We start from the raw sequence: 22,608 nt of genomic DNA, 5'->3' as shown, positions 1-22,608 counted from the left end.
CAGAATAGGCGCCAGAGAGAGGGCATTACTGGCGACTCTCTTCTAAGTAGCCAAGGTTTTTCCAAAGAATTTGTCACTAGATTTGTCACTAGGTGTTTTTTGGGGGAAAAAAAGTGTAAATCTAGTGACAACTGTGCTAAGTTGGCAACACTGCAGGCTGTAAAGACCCCCTAAACCTGTAAGCGCCAAGCTCTTTGGAAGAGCAATGGTCAATGGAGAAACTCCAACTCAGTCATGTGGCATTCGGCTGACCAATGATGGAACTATGATCACTCAACTCTCTCAGTCAGTCAGTCAGTCAGTCAGTCAGGGACACAGGGCTGGCCATGCTATTGTAGTCCAGCCAAAAGAACAGCAACTCCTCACATTTGAAAAGCTGGAACCAGAAAATGTTTGGCATTGCTGACCAACTGACTGATTAAGCGACTTCTCTTTTCAGCACGATTAGTCGAAGATGAAATTGGTTTCAGTTTGGGACCCAAGTAGCAAAGTTTTAAATTACTATAAAGAAGACAATTTGAAAATCCTTGGTTTTCATTTAATCCATTTAGGCTGATTATAGTGTACTCCTTCAAAAGCTACACAGCAACCATCTTCTATAGTTTCAAAGACTTCCAAATCCCCCCCTTTATGGTTTAAACAAAACCACCAAATAACTACCCTCCCCAGAGAGAGAAGGCTGGCTGGCACAGTGCCAGTGGATCCATTGAGGATGTACTGTCCCTTGTGGTTGTGTGGTTGATGGGTAAAGGCAGAGCAGCATGCACAAGATGGACTACTGGGAGATGGAAAATAAATGGGCTGAGGGCATAGAGAGATAAAAGAGAGAAATATTAAAAGGAGGAGGGGTCTGTTACCGCCTGAATGCAAACCACAGCTGCGTGCCAGATAGCTGGCCTGTATTAAGTCCAGTAGTAGGAGGACAGGCAGAGCAGGCTGAGTCAGACTGAAGGAGGGAGAGGCAAGCGGCAGCGGTCGGTTGAAGGATCTGGTTTGAATCATCAGAGTAGACTGCCTGGTGCTGACCAGCACCCATTTGACAGTAACGTACACTCACATGTCTGGAATGGACAGCTGCTCTGGCAGAAGACAGGTCCAAACCAAGGCAAACACAATAATCTTTCAATAGGCCCATTAAGAAAAATGGCATGAACCAGTAAGGAATCATGGACAACACATGCCCCTATACCTTCAAGAGTTTCCATCCGTATCTGACGGACAGAGTAGGAAAACCCCTTTTATTCCTAGTTCGCCAATTTTAAGGCCGAAAGCAATTGCATAAGTGAACATAAACCAAAAGAAAGTCCTCATGTTCTGTTTCATGTTCTTGCTTTTTGGGCCTAAAATCCCCAAAATCCATTGTGACTGCATGTTTACGATCACTGTCCTACTGAAGTCAGCACTTTTAACCTCATAGTTTCATTTCAACTCCAATAAGTACTGAACTGTTTGCGTCATTCATCAAGCAAGAATGTGGAAACACTCGCTGGCTCCTGCTTCTTATCGGAGGATTTGATACATGTCTCTGTCTCATGTATTTGCAAACTGAATATCTTTGCATTGCACTGGGTTGTTGTAGATAAAACTAACAACTTGAAAACATAACCTAGAATTTGTGATGGGTATTTTTCACTACTTTGTAACATTTACAGGCCAAATGTTTATGAAATGTATCAAGAAATTAGTATCTTAATCAACAGTGAATATGATACTTAAATCCAATAAGCTGGCGCACATAAACGAAACTATGAAAAGCACAGTGTGTCACAGTCCTAATACTTTTTGAATGGATGGTACACTATACTATACTGTGTCATTCCCAGCTGACATTAACAGTGTTGGTCAGAGCTGTGACGAGCTCAGGAGCTCTTCCTGTCGACCGACATTTTCAGCTGGTCAGGGGATGTTGTGTTGCAGTTTGCTGATGGGGAAGGAAAGAGACAGAAGGGCAAGTGGCGCAATCTCGAGATGGCCTGATGAGCAGTTCATTCACCCAAGCAGCCAGTGATCATCCCTCACCCCTCCCTCCCTCCTTTTCCTCTCTCACAACCCCCTGCTTCACCCAGCGAGGATCGTACCCCCTGTTCTTTTTCCGGCCGCAGCACAATGGAGGCATGGTGCCGTCAGTGCAGGGCAACACACTGCATGATTCTGTGTTTGTGGCTGATGGACAGTGTCGGGGTGTTAGATAACAGTGATAAAACTTGAATGTCACATGTTTCAGTGTGTGTGTGTAAGACCGTGTTGTCTTGTGGAAAGACTTGAGTGTGTGAGCACACTGTGAGTCACTTTGTGAGAGGACTCATTCACTGTTGAATGCGAGTATGTGTCACAGTGTTGTGCCCCCTTCAGAGGAGCCTCGGCCTCTTGAAGGCAGCAGCTCAGCATTTTACACCTGGACGCCAACGGAGCCGCTCTCTCTTTGATCTCACAACTACACTGCAAGAAATATTAAGATGCAACATGTTGCCAAGCAGTCTTACAGTCTGCAGGTTAGAGATTCTCAAGTTAAATCAGGAATTGTCACCCTGTAAGTGATTTGCAGGTCTAAAGACGAGTAGGCCCAAATTTGGTTGAAGGTTTTTTTAAAGGTGCTATTGTATACACACACACACACACACACATACATTGATATATGTTTTATATATATATATATATACATATATAAAATCAAACAATTTTAACAAGATGAGTATGTGTTGGATGGAGGGGTGGCTGAACTTTACCTCTGTATGGTCACAGCTGCTGATCTGATTTTGATTAAATGTAGCAGAAAGATGCTTGACACTGATTGTTTTGCTCTGGTATCATTTCTGCAAGACCTGAAAAATGTTATTGACAAAGAGATCACGTTACCTTATGGAAACTATTACCCTCAGTGTTCCCACTTCAGTTTGAACTTTCACAACATTTCTCACATCAACATTATATTCCAGTCAGCATGCTGAGCAAGGGTTCTAGGTTTCAAAAGACCTCAAAAGTTCCTGCTTCACACGTGCGTGTTGTTTCTTTTGTCTGTCCAGGTTTGAACACGACCAGCACCTTCTCTTGTGAGGCTCATAACCGCAAAGGTGTGGCCACGTCCGGATCTGGTACCATCACAGGTGGGTGTCACATTATTGAGGCACTGACACTTCTAACAGCTCTCTTCATTCAATTTGGATGAACTGTTCCTGCTTAAAATTGTTAATCGCGCAATACCTTGTTGTTATATCTCTATATCTTCTTTGTGTCTTTCTTTATTGTCTTTAGTTCTCCCATCACAGCCTCAGAATCTGAGAGCTGTGGAGATCACTCAGACAAGCCTCCGTTTATCATGGCAGCCTGGTTTCGGAGGAGACTACCCGATAATCCGCTGCTCTGTGCAGGTGAGACAACGTGAGATACATGTGAGAGGAGATACCACAACTAGCTGAGAAAACTAGCTTGGAAAAATCACTGCAACTGTTTGACCTGCATGTTAAATAAACTTACCACTCACTCTCTATTTGTGGGACTGTGCAGACAGACCACAGTCTTACCTTTCCCAAGCCCGATATTAAAGAAAAGAGAGCTTGCTTTTCTTTTCTTCTCTTAACTCATCCTCTACCCCTCCCTGCTTTATTCATGTACCAGTGGATCGGGTTTCACTCTGGGAAAGTGGCCTCCTGGACCAATCTTATTTAGCACCACTCCCTCTCTTTCGCTCTCTCTCTCTCTCTGTCTTTCTGTCAGTGTCTCTCTACCACTATCCTGCTCTGTGGCCATTACAGCTCGTCGCTGAGAGGAGGAACATTTTCTCCTGGAGAACGGAGCAGTGCAGCACCACCCCTAAACGTCTGGTTCTAATAAAGCTGCCCCTCATACCTCTTGCTGTTCTTGCCCCCTCCTCCCCCACCCCTCCCCTCCCCTCAGTCTTCCCTCACCCCCTCACCCTCACAAGGGAACAAGGCGAGGGGCCGGCTTCAGCAGAATGGGGCAGAAATCTGAATTTAACGGTTAATTTGTGTGGCGAAGAGAAACATGAAAAAGCCTACAGTGTAGAGAGAGAGAAGAAGAAAGAAAGAAAGGAAGAAAGCAAGAAAGAGAGAAAGAAAAGAAAGAAAGAAAGAAAGAATGAAAGAAGGAAAGAAAGAGAGAAAGAAGGAAAGAAAAGAAAGAAAGAAAAGAATGAAAGAAAGAAAGAAAGAAAGAAAAGAAAGAAAGAAAGAAAAAGAATGACTTAAAGAAGTCAGTTAAAGAAAACTGGAAGAGGCAGTGACAGCAGGTATTGTGGGTCTGAGCCATGTGGGGAGAATGCAGGCTGAAGTGTGACTCAGGGCTGAGTTGCACAATTAAATTAAACACACTTGTTTATAGGCTGGACAGTGATTCATCAGGTCAGGATTGACTCTCTCTCTCTCTTCCTCTCTCTCTGTGACTCACACACAGCCATTTATGCACTCCTCATTCATACAACTTAATATTCCATGAAATCAAACCATGTAACTCACATTATGAGGAAAAATGACTCACCCGGCGTCTGATATGAAATCTGAATTTTCCTGTTGTTTTTAAACTCATTATCTAAGTAGTACATAACAGCGTCTGCACATACACACACGCAGTAATCTGTTTGGCTGATCATAAAATTTTTAGTTTCATTATGTATACTTCTTATGTGTATGTATCTTCAGCTCTGACTGTGAAGCTCACTCTGTGAAATGCAGCCTGTAGCCTGGAGGAGCCGCTTTATAATGAGCAACGCAACAGAGAACAATGGTCCAGACCAGCAACTTTAATGTGGTTTTAAGATTGCTGCAATGAAAGATCTTTCTGCCTTGTGTTCCTCTTTAAATGTGTTTACCACAGAGGGTTTGCAGAGACAGCAGGTTTCTGCCTGTGATTTTTGGTTAATGACTTCTGCTTTCAGTGCACCTTGCTGAGCCCGAGTTAAATCACAAACAGCAATGAAGCAGATTTGACACCATTTTTGACAATTAGCACCCAATGACCCCACCACCACCACCACCACCATCATCATGCACAGACTCTTTCTTCCACAACACATCATAAGCAATCCTGTCATTGAGTGTGCATTAAGAGAAAAATAATACTAGAAAAACAACTTAAGAAAGTGTTTTTGATTGAAGAAAACAGTCATGAATTATCAAACTCAGATATATATAAACTTAAATAACTTTCTTTGAGAAACTGTAACATAAATTATTACAAAAAAGTCACTCAAAGTAACACAAATTGAGTTAAATATGCGTGACGCAAATTGAAACAAACTTTGTCAGATCAGCTTTTTCATCAAATGTTGATTTCCACTATTCACAAATTATTTTAACCCTTTATTCCCTTTATTAGATATTGATGATTAATAAAAGTTACCCCGTGGTTGGTATTAGTAGTGTTTATTAAGAACACATTTCCCATTTGAATCCAGTTGCTTTCTATCACAAATATTATGTTTCTGCATGTGGTCGCTCTGTACCATTGCTATGTATATGTATAGTGTAAGTCTTCAGTGGGTGTTTTTGGCTTTATTTAAAATTATGAACATGTTTGAAGCAACGTGTCCATTTGTTTTTCAGTTCTTCTTCTATATACCATTGCTAAAAAAAAACTTTCGCTGCATTTACACTAAAAGAACAGCATCCTCTTCCTGTTTGTGCTGCAAAGCAATAAAACACATTGCCCACCAGATCTGACGAGTCAATCTGAAATCCACTGTAAAAGCATGTCGAGGATGCAGCAAATTAAAGTCTGGTATCTCAATGTTCCAGGCCAAACATTCGGGAGAGTCCCTCACAGCTGGCCCAGATAAGATGATCCACAACCAGAATGTGAACATCCCACCAGCCACCCACCTCATTGGGGACCTGGAGCCTCACAGCCTCTATACTGTGAGGGTGGCCTGTCACAGCAGTCAGGGCCCATCTGACTGGTCGCCCTGGGTGGAGCTGCGCACCAAAGAAGGAGGTGAGAGCCCTCCAAGTGAGGAGATGTTTGTTTTCACCGTGTCTTGTGTGTGTGGGATCGCTTCCTCTGAAGTGAGTGGAGGTCAGGGCTGTGTTATCTGGCTACCGACTGAGGTTCAAGTCCAAGTCTCCTCCCATTCCCGCTGTGTGCTGTAGCAGTACCTAACTAATGCTACATAACAGCGAGCAGGAACGGCTGAGCCACTGTTTTAAGTGTTTTCGTCTGTACCAAGGATTGTTTTATTGAACTGTAAAGTAACATGTTTGCCCAGTTTGCAACATTAGAATTTAGCTATATTTGTTTACTGCTAAAAATACCAGGCCCTACAGAGAGGCATTTACCAAGGGAAAAGTCTTAATGCTCCTCTTCAAAGTCTCATTCAACCAAGTACAAGTACAAGTCATGTCAAAAGTCTTCATGGGCCAATTGCATCTTTTTCAGCTGCCTGAATGCTGACAGTTAGAATCATGCAGCTTTTGAACACTTTAAAGATGTGTTTTTATTTTTAGCTATTATAGCTATAGCTATTATAAGGTGTACAGATCTGATATTTGATTAACTATTTTTGCTCAGGATAGTTAAAGGCTGTGGCTGTGTATGTGTGTGTGTTGTGTGTGTGAAAGAGAGAGAGAGAGAGAGAGAGAGAGTTATGTTCTGATTATCTCCTATGCTTTGCGCTGTCTGTCATAAGCTCCTGGCTTAGCTGAGTTTAACTCACTGCAGGTCTGAGTCTTTTGACTGCTTTTTAGTTTTATTGTAAGTGAGTCAAGACTGGGAACATACTGTATGATAACAAGGAGTCAGAGAATCGAGTTACTGTGCACTATTAGTCATAATATTCCTTCCTGTGCCCCTTTAACTTAGTCTGTGTTTATGAAGAGCACCAGACTCGAGGCCCTGCACCTCTGTGAACCCTGCTCCAAATGTAAACTCTTACTTGAGGTAGAAGGCAGACTGGTATTGAAGGGACAGAGTAGGTGGAGACGGAGACGGTGGAAAAGGGAGGGAGGCTGGACATTAAATTCTCCTGAAAGGCTTCAGTTAGGATCGCAGCGATCTGTCCAGACTGTAATGCTAGGCTGGTGTGTGTTTGAGTTTAAACTGAGGTGGGATTTTCCATGCCAGCTCATGCTGTCTCTATCCCTGCATGAATAGAAATGGAAATAGCGTACACTAAGAGGAGAGATATGCCACAGGAGGGATGATGGGGGCTTTCCATGATGGAAGCTGCTCATAATCTAAAAAACTCTGCAACGCAGCATTTCTCACAAACAGAAGAAGGGAGAAGTAGCACTCTTTGAAATGCCACTGTAATGGAGAAGGATGAAACATGGTTTTTAGATGCTCTCGTTACAGATTTTCAAGTTTCATTTCTTCATTATAACATTCTTTGTTTCATTTCAGTGGAAAAATCCTCCTTTTATGCCAAATTATATAATTTCCCTTTGGACAAAATCTTTTTATTCCTCCTGCGGCAGCTCTTTCTATGCTCCTAATGAGTCAGAGTATGAACAAAAACAGAAGATGGGATTCAGCTGGTGGTCAAATATAGTTCAGGAAGCAACGAAGGTCAAAAGGAATGAGTGAATGAAGGGGAGAGGTAGACTGCTCTCTTCTCTTTCTCTGTAGTTTCAGTGCTGAAGACTGTGGCTCTGTGAGAAAACTTTTTCGAGTCTATTTCTGTTCCATTTGTTTCTCATTAGTAAGTTGTGCAAATACAGTATGTGCTGCACTAGCTCATGTGTCATCCTGGCACAGATGTCCCCATTTGCTACTCCTCTGTCTCCTTATTAATTCTTACATTTTACAATTCATTACAGACTCTCCTCCTTCTCTTGCCAGCATCAGGCTGACTCCCTCTCATTTTGTTACAATTGTCTTTTCCTTCCTCAAATCTTGCTGAGGAATTTATTTCCTGCATTTCCAAACAAGCTGAACAATTATTTTTTTCTGAATCCAGTCTTTCAACTTCTCTCCTTCACCCCCACCCCCCCACCCCACCCCCCTTTTTTTTTGACCTCAGATGACCTGTGACTTCTCTTTCCAGAGCACACAGCTAGGCACTGTGGGAAAAAAAAAAAAAAATAGCGGGCTGATGATGAGAGTAGGCAAGGGATGGATGGAAGAGCAGGGAAACGGGGGAAGGGGGCGCTTTGAGAAAACACTCATTTTGCTATTTTCCCAAAGCCCACTATTTTCCCCGGAGGATGAGAGCACAGAAAGAGAGGGGGGAGGGAATTGGCGGGTGGGAGAGGAAGCGAGGTGACCCATGTCGCCCATGGCCCTTCTAATCCTAAAGCGGCAATGAGATTATGTTTTACGTTTCCAGTCTGTATAATGCATTTTCCTTTTGCTTCCTAGAAAAGCTCCAGAAAAGCATCTTTCCAAAACACAAAACAAAGTGAAGTGAATGAACTAAGACTGGGTGTAACAATGTGGTTATAAAATACTTACAAGACGAGTATCATTGTGCACTTACACATGTTACATAGTTTGGTACGCTAAAAACACAACTGAGGAGCTCCTGATTTCCTCTTTACATTTGTGAGTCTGTAGTGACACGAGGATTAATCCAGAGTTACAGGACACAATACACACAGGTGCTTCACATTTGATTGTATTTAATGATACTCCCAGCAAAAATGCAACAGCAATCATTAAACGTCCCATATTTTACACTTTCTAGTGTTTTATTTTAAATTTGTTATCCATAAGAAGATATATTTGTGGTTTTAAGTAGAAAAAAACATCTCAATGTTGTTTTACATCTCCTCTCTCAGGCCTCTTCCTGGGGCTCTAGTAACAACAGGTGGGGAGGCTCTGGGCCTCTTTTCTGATTGGCTCACTGTTTTCTGAGTATTTAAAAAATAATAATAAATAAAAATATATCAGATTTCAGGAAAACACAAATCCTGCAAGGTTGGATGGTGGGTCCAGCTGGGCGGGGCTTGGTGCATGGCTGAGAGCAGTGACTGCTTTGTTGTGACATCACAAAGTTACAGATGTCCTGACAGCTGGTTTTAAGGCTCAGTTTCTGAATACAGGCTGTGTGCATTTCTCTGTGGACTGAGGCTTTGATACTTTCACTGTATTAATATAGAACCTAGACCTGATCTATAATCAAACAAAACATAGAAATCTACCTTTATACAATATGGGACCTTAAATTACTCTGTTTGTTAAAGACAGACAACATTATTTTCCGCCATATAAATTGATGCGAGGCGGATGTCAATAAAAGCTGTGACACTTCTGATGACACTAACATTCATGGTCCGACTGATCTGGGAAACATGTTTCCTGTGTAGTGCTGTGTTTGTTTTCATTTACGGAGAACAGACTCCAGATCCCAGGGTTATGAGTCAGTTTTTGGCTGAAGGATGACCCTTTTCCATCCACGTGCTGACCTATGCGGAGGCTCAGCAGACTGAGAGGACAAGATATAGCAGAGTAACAGCCGTGCCTCTGAACAATGTTTGACTATCAGACGCTGCTTCTCTAATCGCAGCATGCTACACAATGAGAAACAGTAGTCTGCCTTGGATGCAGATGTTAACCTTTGCTGTTGTGAACTAATTGTGGCTCAGAAGTGTTTGTTTCTCAGCCTACTGCCAAGCCAGCGCTGCTTTCATGTGGAAAACAAAGGAACTACAAGAAGCATTTTTTCTCTGTAGATTCCGCATTTCAGAAAAACAACAACAGCACACATCTCCTTTTTTTTTTTTCAAGTGAGACAGTTTTTTTTTTTTTTCCCTCCAAGTTTTACGTCAACAATTAACATTTCTGTTGACTTGAGCTCAAAAAAGAGAGAGGCATTACCACAGAGAGGGCAGCGAGGGAGAAGAAAACTTGGAAAGGAGGAGATGGAATCATGTTGGACGGGAGACAGGGAGGGAGAAGGAGATGACGAGGGGAGGAAAAGGAGAGAAAAAGATGAGTGGGTAGGCAACAAAAGAGGTGGAGAAGGAGGCAGAGAGATGACGGAGCATAGGTGGAGACGAACTGCTGGAACGAACTTGACTTGGAGGTTGTTTTTGTTGCCGCTGGAAGGCAGAGCAGGGACCACATGTGGAAACAATCACCCGCCAAACGCTTCCTGATAACATCATCCATAGGCTGGGCCATGTTTCCCAAACTCACACTGACTTGGTGTGTGTGTGTGTGTGTGTGTGTGTGTGTGTGTGTGTGTGTGAATGTGTGTGTGTGTGAGTGAGTGTGTGGGTGTGTGTGGGTTGTCCAGCCAGTTTGTGTGACTTTGTAAGCCTGTAGACCGTGTGAGAAACAAAGACAAAGAGAGCCTTAACTCAGACTCCCAACAAAGAAAATAAGCGCTGTCGCCTCCTTGCGAAAAAGGTTCTTCGATTTCTGTGCTATCCTGAGCATCAGTCACACACGAACACACGAACACACGTATGCACAAATACCTCATACTATTTCTGGCATGTTATTCAGCTAGGTTTTCTCTCCACTGGGTATTTTTTTTTTCGCTCTCTGCTTCAGAGAGCCAGGAAAGAAAGAGGCAGCCGAGAGAGAACAAAGCAGAAGTAGGGATGGAGTCGGGACAGCATGAAACAGGGAGACACAGGCCTCGGCATGTGTCCATCTGAGTTCGCCCAACCATGCCGACACAGAGAGGGAGCGCGCTGCCTGCTGAACTCAGCTAATCGCCCCTGTCTGTGGTGCCCTTAGCCTGCCTTTTTTGTCCTAATAAAGCTGAATTCCCCACATTCTCTGACATCTGCTCCTTCCAGCTGTTGTAGTTATCCACACCCTAGAGGCTCAAGGCTGTCAAAACAACACACGCCTGGCTAACCCCCGGCCTACTGGCCCCTGGCCGCTGAGCCCGCAGTTGCAACACTGACTCCTTCCGACTCCCAGTTCATACCCCAAAGTCTTTTGACACACACCTAACCTTACAACAACTTTACAGGTACAAATGTAACTGTGCGAGAAGTGAAACGCCTTCATGTCCTTTTGCGTTTTGTGCCTCAGTGCCAGAAAACCCACCTGTGAACGTGACCGCGGTGCTAAACGGGACAGAGGTGCTGATGGCGTGGGAGGGGCCTCCGGGGAAGCTGAACGGAGACCTACAGGGCTACATGGTGGAGTACAGCACCCCTGTCACCCAGCAGGTCAGTCAGACACATACCTTATCAGATACCGGCAGATATAAAGAAAATCTGTGCGATGCCGACGGTCTCACCCTCTTTTCTTTTGGTGACAGTTGGTGGTGGACACTGGATTGGACACCGAGCTTTCAATCAATCTGTCTGTCCCGCTGACCAACGTGTCTTTTCGAGTGTGTGCCTATACAGGAGCAGGGCAAGGACCCTGGACCCCCACACAGACCCTGACACTTATTGCTCCTGGTGAGTGAAAACTCATAACTACTAATATATATTACTGCTAAATTAATGTTTTAGGATTTAAAGAGTACACAGATTCTTTAAGATAACATTTCTCCTTCAAAACTGCTGTCATTTTGTAAAGAAAAATTCACAATAATACCAATTCATTTTTAACAAGAAGGCCTGAGATTTTCTTACAAATAAATGAATAGTGTAAGCATGTGTTATTTCAGGTTTTCTCATGAGAGCGAAAACACTGACATAAGCTCTGCTCTTCTTTTCTTCTGTTCCCCACAGAAATGGAGGAATTCAGAGGTGAGTAATGACCAGCGTTGCACATGCAAACCTATCAGCACGCTCCTCTGTGACCTCTGTGAGTGGCACGTAATGACACAGTGACAGTAGAAGTGAGCTCATGGTGTTTGTTCTGCCACTGGACTTCTCTTTCTCATTCTCTGTCACTGGGTTCCTTCATCACAGTTCCTTCCTGTGAATTTCAGAAAAAAGGGAAGGAAGAGAAAAAGAAAAAAGAGAAGAGAGGATCTCAGAGGGATGGGAAAGGGGAAGAGGGGTGTTGTGGGGAGGGGGTGAATGGAGAGACGCATCATAAATATTTATAACAGGCAGGAACAGTGCAGCATCTCTGTTTGCTTAGTCTAATAGAGCCAGACAGACAATTCAAACAACAAGAATGGCAGATAAAAAGAGAGGAGAAGAAGGGAGGAGGCAGGGAAAGTTGGGGGAGGATGAGTGTGAATGGGAGGAAAAGTTGAAAACAGTAGGTGGGTGGAGGATGTGAGAGTTTAGCAGTAGCTTCCAGGAGTGGCTGGGAGTAACTTTAATGTGAGAGATGGGACAGAAAGACAGAAAGAACTCATATTTAGTAACAGAACAAATATTTCGATTGAGCTCAACAACTATGGAGGGCAGGACCTAGTCAGGTTGACCGATTGTAATAATGCTACATATGTAAGAAGTGTACACTGTCTTATTACAAGCCTGTAAAACTGTTTAAATCAGTGTATGAACTTAACTGTCAATGTGAGGAGAGTTTGTCCAGCACATCCGCATGTAGGAACAATGGAAAGAAGAAGAGGAATTGAACATTGTACATTTGTATCTATTTACTATTATATTACACAGCAGAAGACCCCACCCCAAAAGTGACTTAATACATCAGTAGAAAGCACAGCCTAAAATTGAATTAGTGTTTCTGTCACTTTAAGAGCTCCATAATCCTGAACGCTGACTTCATAAAAGACTTACATTGCTAAACTCTCGTCTGTCTCTGTCCACACCCCTTCCCTCAGGTCCGTCATCGCCCCCAGCCTTTTCCTGGCACTGGTGGTATGTGGTGATGGCCATTGCCGGCGCCGTGTCCATAGCTGTGCTCATGGCTGTTTACGTGGCCAAGCTGCGGCGCAAGGAGACGCGCTTTGGGTGCGTAGCCTCGTGGGTAGAAGGGAGGAACTCGGTAGCTGTGCCAAACCAAAAAAGTTTTTTTTTTTTTGTTTGTTTTTTTTCTTCACTTTCTTGGCCTGGTTGAGCCACTTGTGCATGCACTCTGAAGCGTTTAGATGGAGTAGAATACGTCTGTTTTGAAATTCTCATGATTTATGGAGCAATGCCACGCTCTCAGCAGCGTTCACGTATCCGCTGCGCTGACCTCTCATTGTGTTTTGTGTGACCTGTGTTTGCATGTACAGAGAGGCATTTGAACCCATGATGGAGAGCGGAGAGCTGGTGGTCAGGTACCGTGCCCGCCGCACCTACAGCCGCAGGACCACAGAGGCAACATGTGAGTTCCTCTCTCTCTCTCTCTCTCTCTCTCTCTCTCTCTCCCTCTGCCCCGGCATGCCCCTCAAGAGAGACGACACTTGACTTCGTGCTGCACCTATAGCAGCAAGAGATACTGTAAACAGCATGCCCAAACCTGCGTCTGTCCTCAGGATAGATAACAACACCAAAAATAGCATAATAACACCTCCTCTCATGCCCTGGGACTGAGTCCACCAGTTCAGAGGAAAGAAACACCTCCTTGGCTTGTTTGGTTGATAAAAGGCAGGGCAGCGAACAGGAAAGGGTTAATTCATTCCCCACAGCTGTGAAAACAGCCCGGGAGAGTCCAGCCAGCTGACACAGCCCACAACAACACCGTGCCCCTTATACTATATAATGCAATCTTTTTATAGTCGTATTGATTATCTGTGCAGTAAATCCACTCGTCAAGTCGTTCCCTGTGCAATCAGGCGTAGACAGCATTTTACTGAGAAAGCAAAAGGAGGAGGGGCAAGGAAGGTGAAGCTTGAAGATAACAGCGTGTTGGAGAAGTGGGGGATGTAGGAAAGAGGATACAGTTACTTCAGGAAATGTAGTCTGCAGTGACTTGACAGTTCAAACTGACGCAGCCTGTAACAACAGATGAGGTGTCGCAACCACTCTGACCGGAGTGAGGAGGTCATCTCACCTCAGGGGAGTAAAAGCGGGTGTTTCAAGTCACATCCAGGTGGAGTGACAACGACGTAGTGGTGGAGTAGAAAGCGGTGGTTTGCAGTATGCTGTCAATAGCAGCCCCTGTGAGTCCTCATGATTACAGACGGAGATACGTAGCTCTAAACACAGCGTACAGACTCAGATTTCACTCAGCTGGGTCTCATTCAAACCCTTACATTGTCCCTGGCGTACACACAATATTTGTATAGACCTCATACACAAGTCTCAGCTTGCCACAGCCACAAAGAGGCCAGGGGGAAACTGCAGAGGAAAAAAAAAAGCCCAAAAAATGGATTCAGTGAGTAAAATGAGAGGAGCCAAGAGAAAGAGATGTGGAGATAATGTACTCTGAGTGAATGGTGAAAAGCACGCTGGGAATAAAGCAAGGGGTCAGATCGGAGGGATTTGGGCGGGATCTATGTCGCTGATGTCGACTTGTAATTTTGGCCAGTTCTCAGGACAAAGTCAAACCCTGGGGCTACGGCTATTGCATGCATTGGCTAAGAGCTGGTCACAGCAGCATGTGTTGGAACATGCCTGTGGACTGAGCACATTGTTGTCTGACGGAGACAGCAGATTGATAGTGTAGCAGCAGCTGGAGGGGGATCTCTGAGCATGTCCTGGCCTTGTCATGTCCTGGCCCAGATGTGAAAGCGGAGCTAACGTCTGTGGCGCAGTCTGTTCGCCAGCGTACACCTCAGTGACAGCCAGCTGGTCGAAGGGACTCGGAAATGTTAAAACCAGCTTAAATCCTCTGACCTCATCTTCTGACCCTAACCTGATCCCTGCAGGATCACATGGTCCCGCACCTGAAAAAATGACCTCAGAGCACAAGGAGGCTCCATATCAGATTCTGTCTGCATAGTGGACTGCCTTTATATATATAGTTATATAAAGTTATATATATATATATTATATATATATATATATATAACTTTTTATAAAGCTTTTAATTCTTATTTGAACTGTCCTTTTTTATTCATTATAAATGCCATTTTTCAAGATATAATAGAAACTGTATGTGGAACAATGGTTTTGAGTATTTTGTGTGTTGCCTTTTTTGTGAGCTTACAAGTAGACAGGATTGTTTTATTTCAGTTATAGTTTTATTTTCATTTTAGTCAGGCGATGTTTATTAACACTTTGTTTTTGGCTTAGTGTCGTGCGTTGTGGTTTTGGAAAAGCAAGGGAGGCTGCTCGGTACAATCTGGCTGTTTTTCCTCTCTTTTCTATGTTGTTCATTAAAGTGCTTTGGGCTCCAAACACCATTAAAAGCCTTTGTTTTTTCCTCCTCAGTGAACAGCCTGGGCATCAGCGACGAGCTGAAGCAGAAGCTCCAAGATGTGATGGTGGACAGACATAAACTCACCCTGGGAAAAACTCTGGGAGAAGGTACTGCTCTGTTTTGTTTTGTTTTGTTTAGTTTAGTTTTTTAGTTTTGTTTTTGTAAGTATGTGCAAGCCTCATTTCTAGGACAGCCTGGTGTTAATATGTACAGTATTGGTACAGGGAGTGTCTGACAAACAGCGAGGTGAAAAGGGCATTTGTAAACACTTTCATATGAGCGTTGGTACACAGTACAGAGACAGGACTTATCTGCTACAGCACCAGTGCATGCTGCTCACTTATCTCCACTCATTTCCTTTGACAGTATTATATTGTGACCCTGGGCATAGTGTCACAGTTTGCAATGTGATATCCTTACAGCCCTGTTCACTGCATGCTGAGGAAAGAAACCACTCTTCACTGCTGAATAAGAGATTTAATGTTGTTGCAGCGAAAAAGTGCGTCTGAACTGGGCGTTTGTTTGTGTTTTAATTTCTTTCTTCAGGGGAGTTTGGCTCGGTGATGGAGGGGCTGCTGACTCAGGAGGAGTCTGTTCTCAAAGTTGCTGTCAAGACTATGAAGAGTGAGTAGACAGTAAAAGTACTCAGCAATCACTACAATGAATCCCTTCATGTTGGGAACACAGGCCATTTGATAGACAGTCCCCTCGGGTCAAAAAGTTGTGTTGGGGGCAAAAATCTCAGTTTTTGATCAGAAAACGGACAAAGACACATCTTGTAAAAAATATTGGCAGTAGAGAAAGTTGACCCCACAGAGTATGTAGTGCCAAAGTAAAGACAATTGTAAAAAAGCTCCAGAGTTGAACTGAAAAGATGAATTTTGGAGGGAATCAGAATTGGGGCAATAAACAGCACCGCCCTTTTCTGATTCAGATCTCTGACCGTTTCAAACTGTGGTGAAGGAGTTCAAACAAACATGGTGGTAAAAAACTGCTACCATGTATAAATTCATAGTTTAACGAACTCAGGAGCCAAAACGTCTTCTTACCCTGGCAACCTCTCAACACTGGCAGAGCCCGCGCTGTGTGTTGCCCACTTAGCTGCACAAAACCACTTTGTCTCACCTCTGCACCGTCTGCTCTCCAGTTGCCATCTGTACCCGCTCAGAGATGGAAGATTTTCTCCGTGAGGCTGCCTGCATGAAGGAGTTTGACCACCCCAATGTTATGAGGCTTCTAGGTGAGTCAGGCTGCTCCCCTTACTCCTTACTCACGGGGTTTCTTAGCCCAAGTTTAGAGATAGAAATACGTTTAAGGGTAAAAAATGAAGAAGAATGTGTGCGGTCTGTGTGTATGACACTGAGCCGGGGTGTTTTTACAGGTGTGTGTCTGCAGACTGTGGAGAGTGAAGGTTACCCCTCCCCTGTGGTCATCCTGCCCTATATGAAACATGGAGATCTGCACAGCTATCTGCTATACTCAAGGCTGGGAGACTGTCCGGTGGTTAGTATGATTGCAAACAATGAACGCATCATGTCAGGCACACAAACACACACAAACACACACACACAAACACATATGCACACATGCAATCCCACACAATTTAACAGCTTATGGGTTCAGGGTTTAGAAGTTCACTCCAGTGTCTGTCAGCAAAATGGGATCCAAAGTTCAGCAAAGATGTAAAGTAACTGAGTCCCCACCCGTACTGTATTGGCAGCATGTACATTCTGAGATCATGAAAACACAAGATAAGAGTCTATCGTAGCTCTGTGCAGTTTTATTTATTAATGAATGAGGTGTTACTTGGATTCGATGACTGTTATACGCAATAAGTCCCTGAAGAGAATCATGAGCCTAATCAAAACAAGATTTTCGACATAATGTTGAAAACATCCATGAGTTCGGCAAACAATCAAAAAATAAAGTGGTGTTGAACCCTTTTCTTCCCGGAGGAGGAGGAGGGGGAGGAGGAGGAGGAAGAGGAGGAGGGGGGGGGGAGCCCTCAGTTCAGACCGATCACAGGTCCTGAAAGAGACGAGCTCTACTGCCCTCTACTGTGCAGAAAGTAAACACCAGCTGTAGTGGATAATGTGTGTGAATAAAACCTTTTTTCTCTCTCTCTCTCTCTCTCTCTCTCTCTCTCTCTGTGATGACCTGCAGTACCTCCCGTCTCAAATGCTGGTGAAGTTCATGACTGACATTGCCCGAGGGATGGAGTACCTCAGCAGCAAGAACTTCATCCACAGAGACCTGGCCGCGCGCAACTGCATGTAATCACAATCTCCGCTTCTGTTTTTGACTCTCTCAGTTCCCGTATGTGTCCTCCTTCCTCCTTTGTCAATCCTCTCTCTTTCCTTTTTTACCCTGCATGCAATGCTGAAGCAAATCTTTAAGAAGAACTAAGAGCAGACCAAAAGACTGTTTGGGAGAGGGGAAGCCCAAAATAATAAAAGCTTAATGTGATGCAGAAAGGCATGGCACATACAGACAAAGTAGAAAAATTAATACACATTAAATTATATCCTCCAAGATTATTGTGTGTTTACTATGTGATATCTTAATCTGTAATGTCACTGTAGCTGTCAAATAAATGTAGTGGAGTAGAAGCAGAAGAAGCAGAGGAAGTACTTCAGAATTGTGCAGCAGGAATTCCCCCTTTTCCAAATACCGTACAGCGCTGTAACACTCGTGTCTCTGCGCCTCAGGCTCAATGAGAACATGAACGTATGTGTGGCCGACTTCGGCCTCTCCAAGAAGATCTACAACGGAGACTACTACAGGCAGGGCCGGATCTCAAAGATGCCTGTCAAATGGATCGCCATCGAAAGCTTGGCGGACCGCGTCTACACCACAAAGAGCGACGTGGTGAGTTTACCTGCTGTGTGTCTGTGTTTGTGCTTGTGTGTTGCCTGTATTAATCCCACCGTGGAGCACGAATCTGCTCATCTTTGTGGGGTCTCCCGTTCCCACCTGGACAACTAAACAGTGGCTCTCAGAATGGTACCACTGTATTTTAAGTTGAAGTCTTGCTAATTCGGGTTAAAGCGTTTGCTTTTTATCCGTATGACACAGTGGTTAAAGTGATGCCGCACCTAAAATCTGTCTTTTACATATCAAGAGACTTAAAATGACGCTGAAACATGTATGACAGTTCTTACAGCACTCCTGCAGTATGATCCTCTTCTCTCCTGACCCACAGTGGGGAAGGAGACGATGCTGCAGGAATGTTTTATTAATTTTTTATATTTTTTTCCCCCCCGTCGAAACTGATTTTTATTGCCAAGGAAGAAAGTACTGTCCAAGTCTTTTACAGCCACCTGTGGCAGTTGAGTGTTTGATAATCAATAATAGATTATGGGTTACTGTTGCTTTGAGGTCACAGTAATGTGAAAGGGAAAGGAGGGGCCAGAGTTAGGCGTGTTACTAATAAGGTAAAGTTTGGTGTAACCCTTCAGGAAATGAATGTAAGTCAACACAATGTCCTCACAACTTACAAAGATAATTTGATGAAGATAAAGTTTTACGTAGTGGAGTAATATTTTCTGTACTGTTTGTCTTCCTGATAAATGGACCCATGAACGTAGAAGAAAATCGTTTCAATGTATTGACCTACACGTCTTCCATTTGAATTAGAAAATACAGTGATACCGCTGGATGTTTGAGGGAATGTGAAAGTGTGGTCATACAATGTGATAGGGTTGTGCCATCTTATCCATAGTCAGATCGTCCTATCGTCACGCTGTGAAATTGCCAATAGCCGGGTGTGGGGGGATCTCGGTGATCGAGATCACCATCCATTGGCACAAACCTACAATGTAAGCATTGACAATGACGTGTATTCTTTAGGAAACTATGCATGAAGTGGGATGTGTGTAAAGCCTGGGCAAACATGGCTGTGTTACTTCCGTAGGCAGTATTTGACAAGAGCAGATTCATGTTTGAGCAGTGTGTGGCAAGGTGTGTGAGACCTAAAGGAATTCAAAACTCCTTAACCCTGTAATCTTTCATCTCTCTCGCTCACTCAGTGGTCGTTTGGAGTCACCATGTGGGAGATCGCCACGCGGGGCCAGACTCCGTACCCCGGGGTCGAGAACAGCGAGATATATGATTACTTGAGACAGGGAAACCGTCTCAAACAGCCTCCAGACTGTCTGGACAGCATGTGAGTGTCGGCTCGGTCGCTGCACAATCCTCACAAAGCACACTGAGCTCATTACAAATGCCTGTTTTTTTTCCATAAAGCAATCAAGGCCAGAGAGTAAAGGCAGTTCTGGTCTATCAGCTTTTCAAGAGGCGCAGTTGATGCTCTGAATTTCTTCCATGTTTCTTAAAGATTCTTTGATAAACGCAGTATTACTGAGCCATTTTGTACCTTTCCCAATTTGGAAAGCTGGCTCGCTTCCTGGTATTAAGCGTAGGACAAAAAATATTTTTCAGATTTTAACATTTCTTTGCCCTCTCCAGCTACTCCCTGATGTTCTCCTGCTGGCTGCTGAGCCCTAAGGATCGCCCATCCTTTGAGTCCCTGCGCTGTGAGCTGGAAAAAGCCCTCGAAGATCTGCCAGACCCGCAGGACCCCGACGAGATCCTGTACGTCAACATGGACGAGTCCTCCATGGAGCTCGGGGCCGTCGGTGGTCGTGACCCCATTGGTGGGCCGTCCCCTCTCTGCCTGAAGGGCCTGGACTCTGTGACCACAGTGGAGGTCCATCACCCCAACCGCTACGTCCTCTGTCCCCAGCACGAGACTAACCGGGCCCTCTCTGACTCCCTGGAGAGCCTGGACATGCCGGTGTCGTCCTCCACAGCCACGTTGCCTCTACAGCCGTCCTGCCAATCCACTCCCAACCCCACCCCGGCTCCGACGCCAACTGTGGAGCTGCTGGAGGACAGGGAAGCGTCCAGGAAAATGCCCTGGCAGTGATGACTTCACTCTAAAAAAAAAAAAAAAATGACAAGACTAGTCACTGCCATAGTGTGCCACCCTTTTACCACAGTCCAAGAACGAGATCCAGCCTCCTGCTACTGACTGTAAGAAACCTCACGTGCCCCTGCAGACACGTTTTGCACAAACACACACACAGCCGAAGGCATTCCAAGGAAGTGAAGGATTGGGATTATTTCCTTTGCTAAAGCTCCCCTCTCTTCTAAAATGAGCACAATTCCAAGTGAGTGTAAACATTAATGTGTGATCGCTGAGGAACACTGTTACCAACAATAAACAGTGGGTGAACAGGTTTAGAGCACATGTTGATGCCCACACACACTGCAGCACAATCAGAGAAAATTAACTCCCAGGCAATAAAATACCAGATCAGCACAACTACCTGAACACAGCAGAGCGATCTCCTCCTCGTGATTAAGCTAAAGAAAAAAAAGAAAAGGAAAAAAAAAAGAATCAAGCGTCTCCGTGAAACCAGCTCAGACACTGCCAGACTGAACCTACAACTGAACAAACTCAGGAGCTTCAACTTTCCAGTGAGTAAGCGCTAACATGGAGGACTCGCTCCACCCGAGAGAAAAACTGTTCCTCTGACGGAGAGAAACCTCACCCACTGCTGCTCCTGAGGGGGACTGGTGGGGAGGAGAGGAAGCAGCCGAGTCTCTGTCATCTGGTGAAGACAGCTGCCTGCTTTCAGGTTATATTGAAGGACAGCACAAAGATTTTTTTTAAGGTTCAACTCGGCGACGTTGTTGTTGTCGGGGTGAAGCGTCACAGCTTCACCTGTCGTAGCTTCACCACACAGGAAGACTTTTACCCAACAGAATGAAATATGAATTTAAAGAAAATCACATCTGAAGAAGAAGAAAAATGAAATTTCGCTGTGGGCTTTAGAGACTTGTACGTGAAGCTGTTATGAATGAGGAACCTCCATCTTAACCTACAGCAATTTGTATCACAGCCTAATGTAGCGCTCTAACAAACCCCTGCATCTTCTCACCGGGTTTTACTGCTAGCTGTGCACGAAGCACTGTGAGCCGCTTGTAGTTCACACTCTTTCCTCACTGACGAGGCCTGATTCAGCTCGTCTACACGTCTTTGTCATAACTCAGGAACCTGAGACTTTGCTCTACAGGGACAGAGGTACTAGTCAAATCAAGAGGGTACAGATAATAAAAGGAAGGCAGGCGGACTGAGGGTCGGTACGGACATGATGGCGTTACCCGAGGCAAATGGCAGGATAAGCTCCTCACCTTTGTCTTTGGCGCAAGCACAGTGTTATTACACATTTTGTAATTTTTTTTTTGATGCTGATCTTTGTTTTTCTACAACTTTGCACTAATGTTTTTATATCAATGTATGTTTATAATTTGTATATCTTTTAAGCTTGTTTTAAATTTTAATTACCTTTCGTATATTCTCAGTCATTCTGTAGACACTTCTCATCCAATCTCTTCACATATAACAACTTGCATGTTCATGAAGGCAGAGAACGGCCTGTGAAGGCGTCACGGTGTGTTGAACTCTATTTAAGGGAGTCGTTTTTTTTTTTCCTTTCTGTAAATGAGCGCAGACTTGGGAAACATGACTAACCCCGTCATCTGACATCACGCTGCCACTCTTTTATTCGGGGGCATTTTTGTTTCTCGAGGTTTAGCACTGTAAATAGAAGTCTGTTACCAGCAGAGAGGAGGAAGAGGAGGAGGAAGAGGAGGAGGAGGAAGAGGAGGAGGAGGAGGAGACCGAAAGCAGCAGCTGAAAACCGAATGGAAGTGAAGATCTCTTCCAGCCCTCTGCTTTGAGGACGTTCAGCTGCAACTTGACATCATGCATGCACTTATTTTTATATGCTTTAGTTCATTATTCTGCCAGTGGAACAGACTTGACCATATTCCAACACACATTCTGGGAGAACAGAGTTTGTTTAAATTGTATACATCCAAGGTACTTTATATATGGGGCAGTATACAGTGGTATGTTATACCTGTAGCATTACTGAATTCCTTGTTTAGAGAGCGTGTACATTTCTTGCGATACCTTTGGTACTGTATACTGAGCGAGCAGTAGTCCTACATCGTTTGTGAACCACAGAAAGTAGTGCTGAGACTGAGGCGCTGGTCTAATTTGGTCTGTATGAATAATCACCATTTTGAATGCAGATACAGCTGCTGCTTTAAAAAAAAAAAAAAAAGAAAAGAAAAGAAAAGTATCTATCTGTGAACAAAAAGAAAAACTCCAGAAAGAAAAAACTGAAACTCCTTCTTCTTGATCACACTCACAACTTTACCAAGTGCCTTCAGAGAGCCAGTATTTTTGCATCGCAGTAGATGTGTGTGTGGATTGTGATTCTCCTGGTGTGTTGAATTGGGAGAAGACTGTACTATAATTGCCTTTATATTGTCACTGTCATGATTTGTAAACAAATTTTTATACAGTGCATACAGTATTTTGTATAAGAAATAAATGTGTCCATTTATGAATGTTGTCTTAATGTAGTCAGTATTGATCATTCACATCAAATGTGCTAGTAACATGTTTATTCATTCAGTTAACAGGACAGCAGATGATGAGGTAACGTTTTTTCATATTAA

General features: G+C 44.0%; 1 protein-coding gene across 1 annotated transcript in view; it reads left to right on the top strand.

Moving 5' to 3' along the window:
• Positions 1–22,493, top strand: part of LOC130167524 (tyrosine-protein kinase receptor UFO) — a 28,277-nt gene extending 5,784 nt beyond the window's left edge. The window contains exons 5-20 of the mRNA XM_056373791.1: positions 3,024–3,104; positions 3,253–3,368; positions 5,751–5,946; positions 10,939–11,078; positions 11,171–11,315; positions 11,592–11,609; positions 12,605–12,734; positions 13,001–13,092; positions 15,084–15,179; positions 15,619–15,696; positions 16,220–16,312; positions 16,454–16,575; positions 17,236–17,345; positions 17,781–17,940; positions 19,101–19,237; positions 19,540–22,493. Coding sequence (XP_056229766.1) covers positions 3,024–3,104; positions 3,253–3,368; positions 5,751–5,946; positions 10,939–11,078; positions 11,171–11,315; positions 11,592–11,609; positions 12,605–12,734; positions 13,001–13,092; positions 15,084–15,179; positions 15,619–15,696; positions 16,220–16,312; positions 16,454–16,575; positions 17,236–17,345; positions 17,781–17,940; positions 19,101–19,237; positions 19,540–19,999 — 2,174 coding nt within the window. The 3' untranslated portion in view covers positions 20,000–22,493. The remainder of the gene's footprint in view (positions 1–3,023; positions 3,105–3,252; positions 3,369–5,750; positions 5,947–10,938; positions 11,079–11,170; positions 11,316–11,591; positions 11,610–12,604; positions 12,735–13,000; positions 13,093–15,083; positions 15,180–15,618; positions 15,697–16,219; positions 16,313–16,453; positions 16,576–17,235; positions 17,346–17,780; positions 17,941–19,100; positions 19,238–19,539) is intronic.
• The last annotated feature ends 115 nt before the right edge of the window (positions 22,494–22,608 follow it).

This window comes from Seriola aureovittata, chromosome 4, assembly GCF_021018895.1.
Source record: "Seriola aureovittata isolate HTS-2021-v1 ecotype China chromosome 4, ASM2101889v1, whole genome shotgun sequence".
Taxonomy (NCBI): domain Eukaryota; kingdom Metazoa; phylum Chordata; class Actinopteri; order Carangiformes; family Carangidae; genus Seriola; species Seriola aureovittata.
Note: the sequence above shows the minus strand (reverse complement) of the source record. Positions and strands in the feature narration are given on the sequence as shown.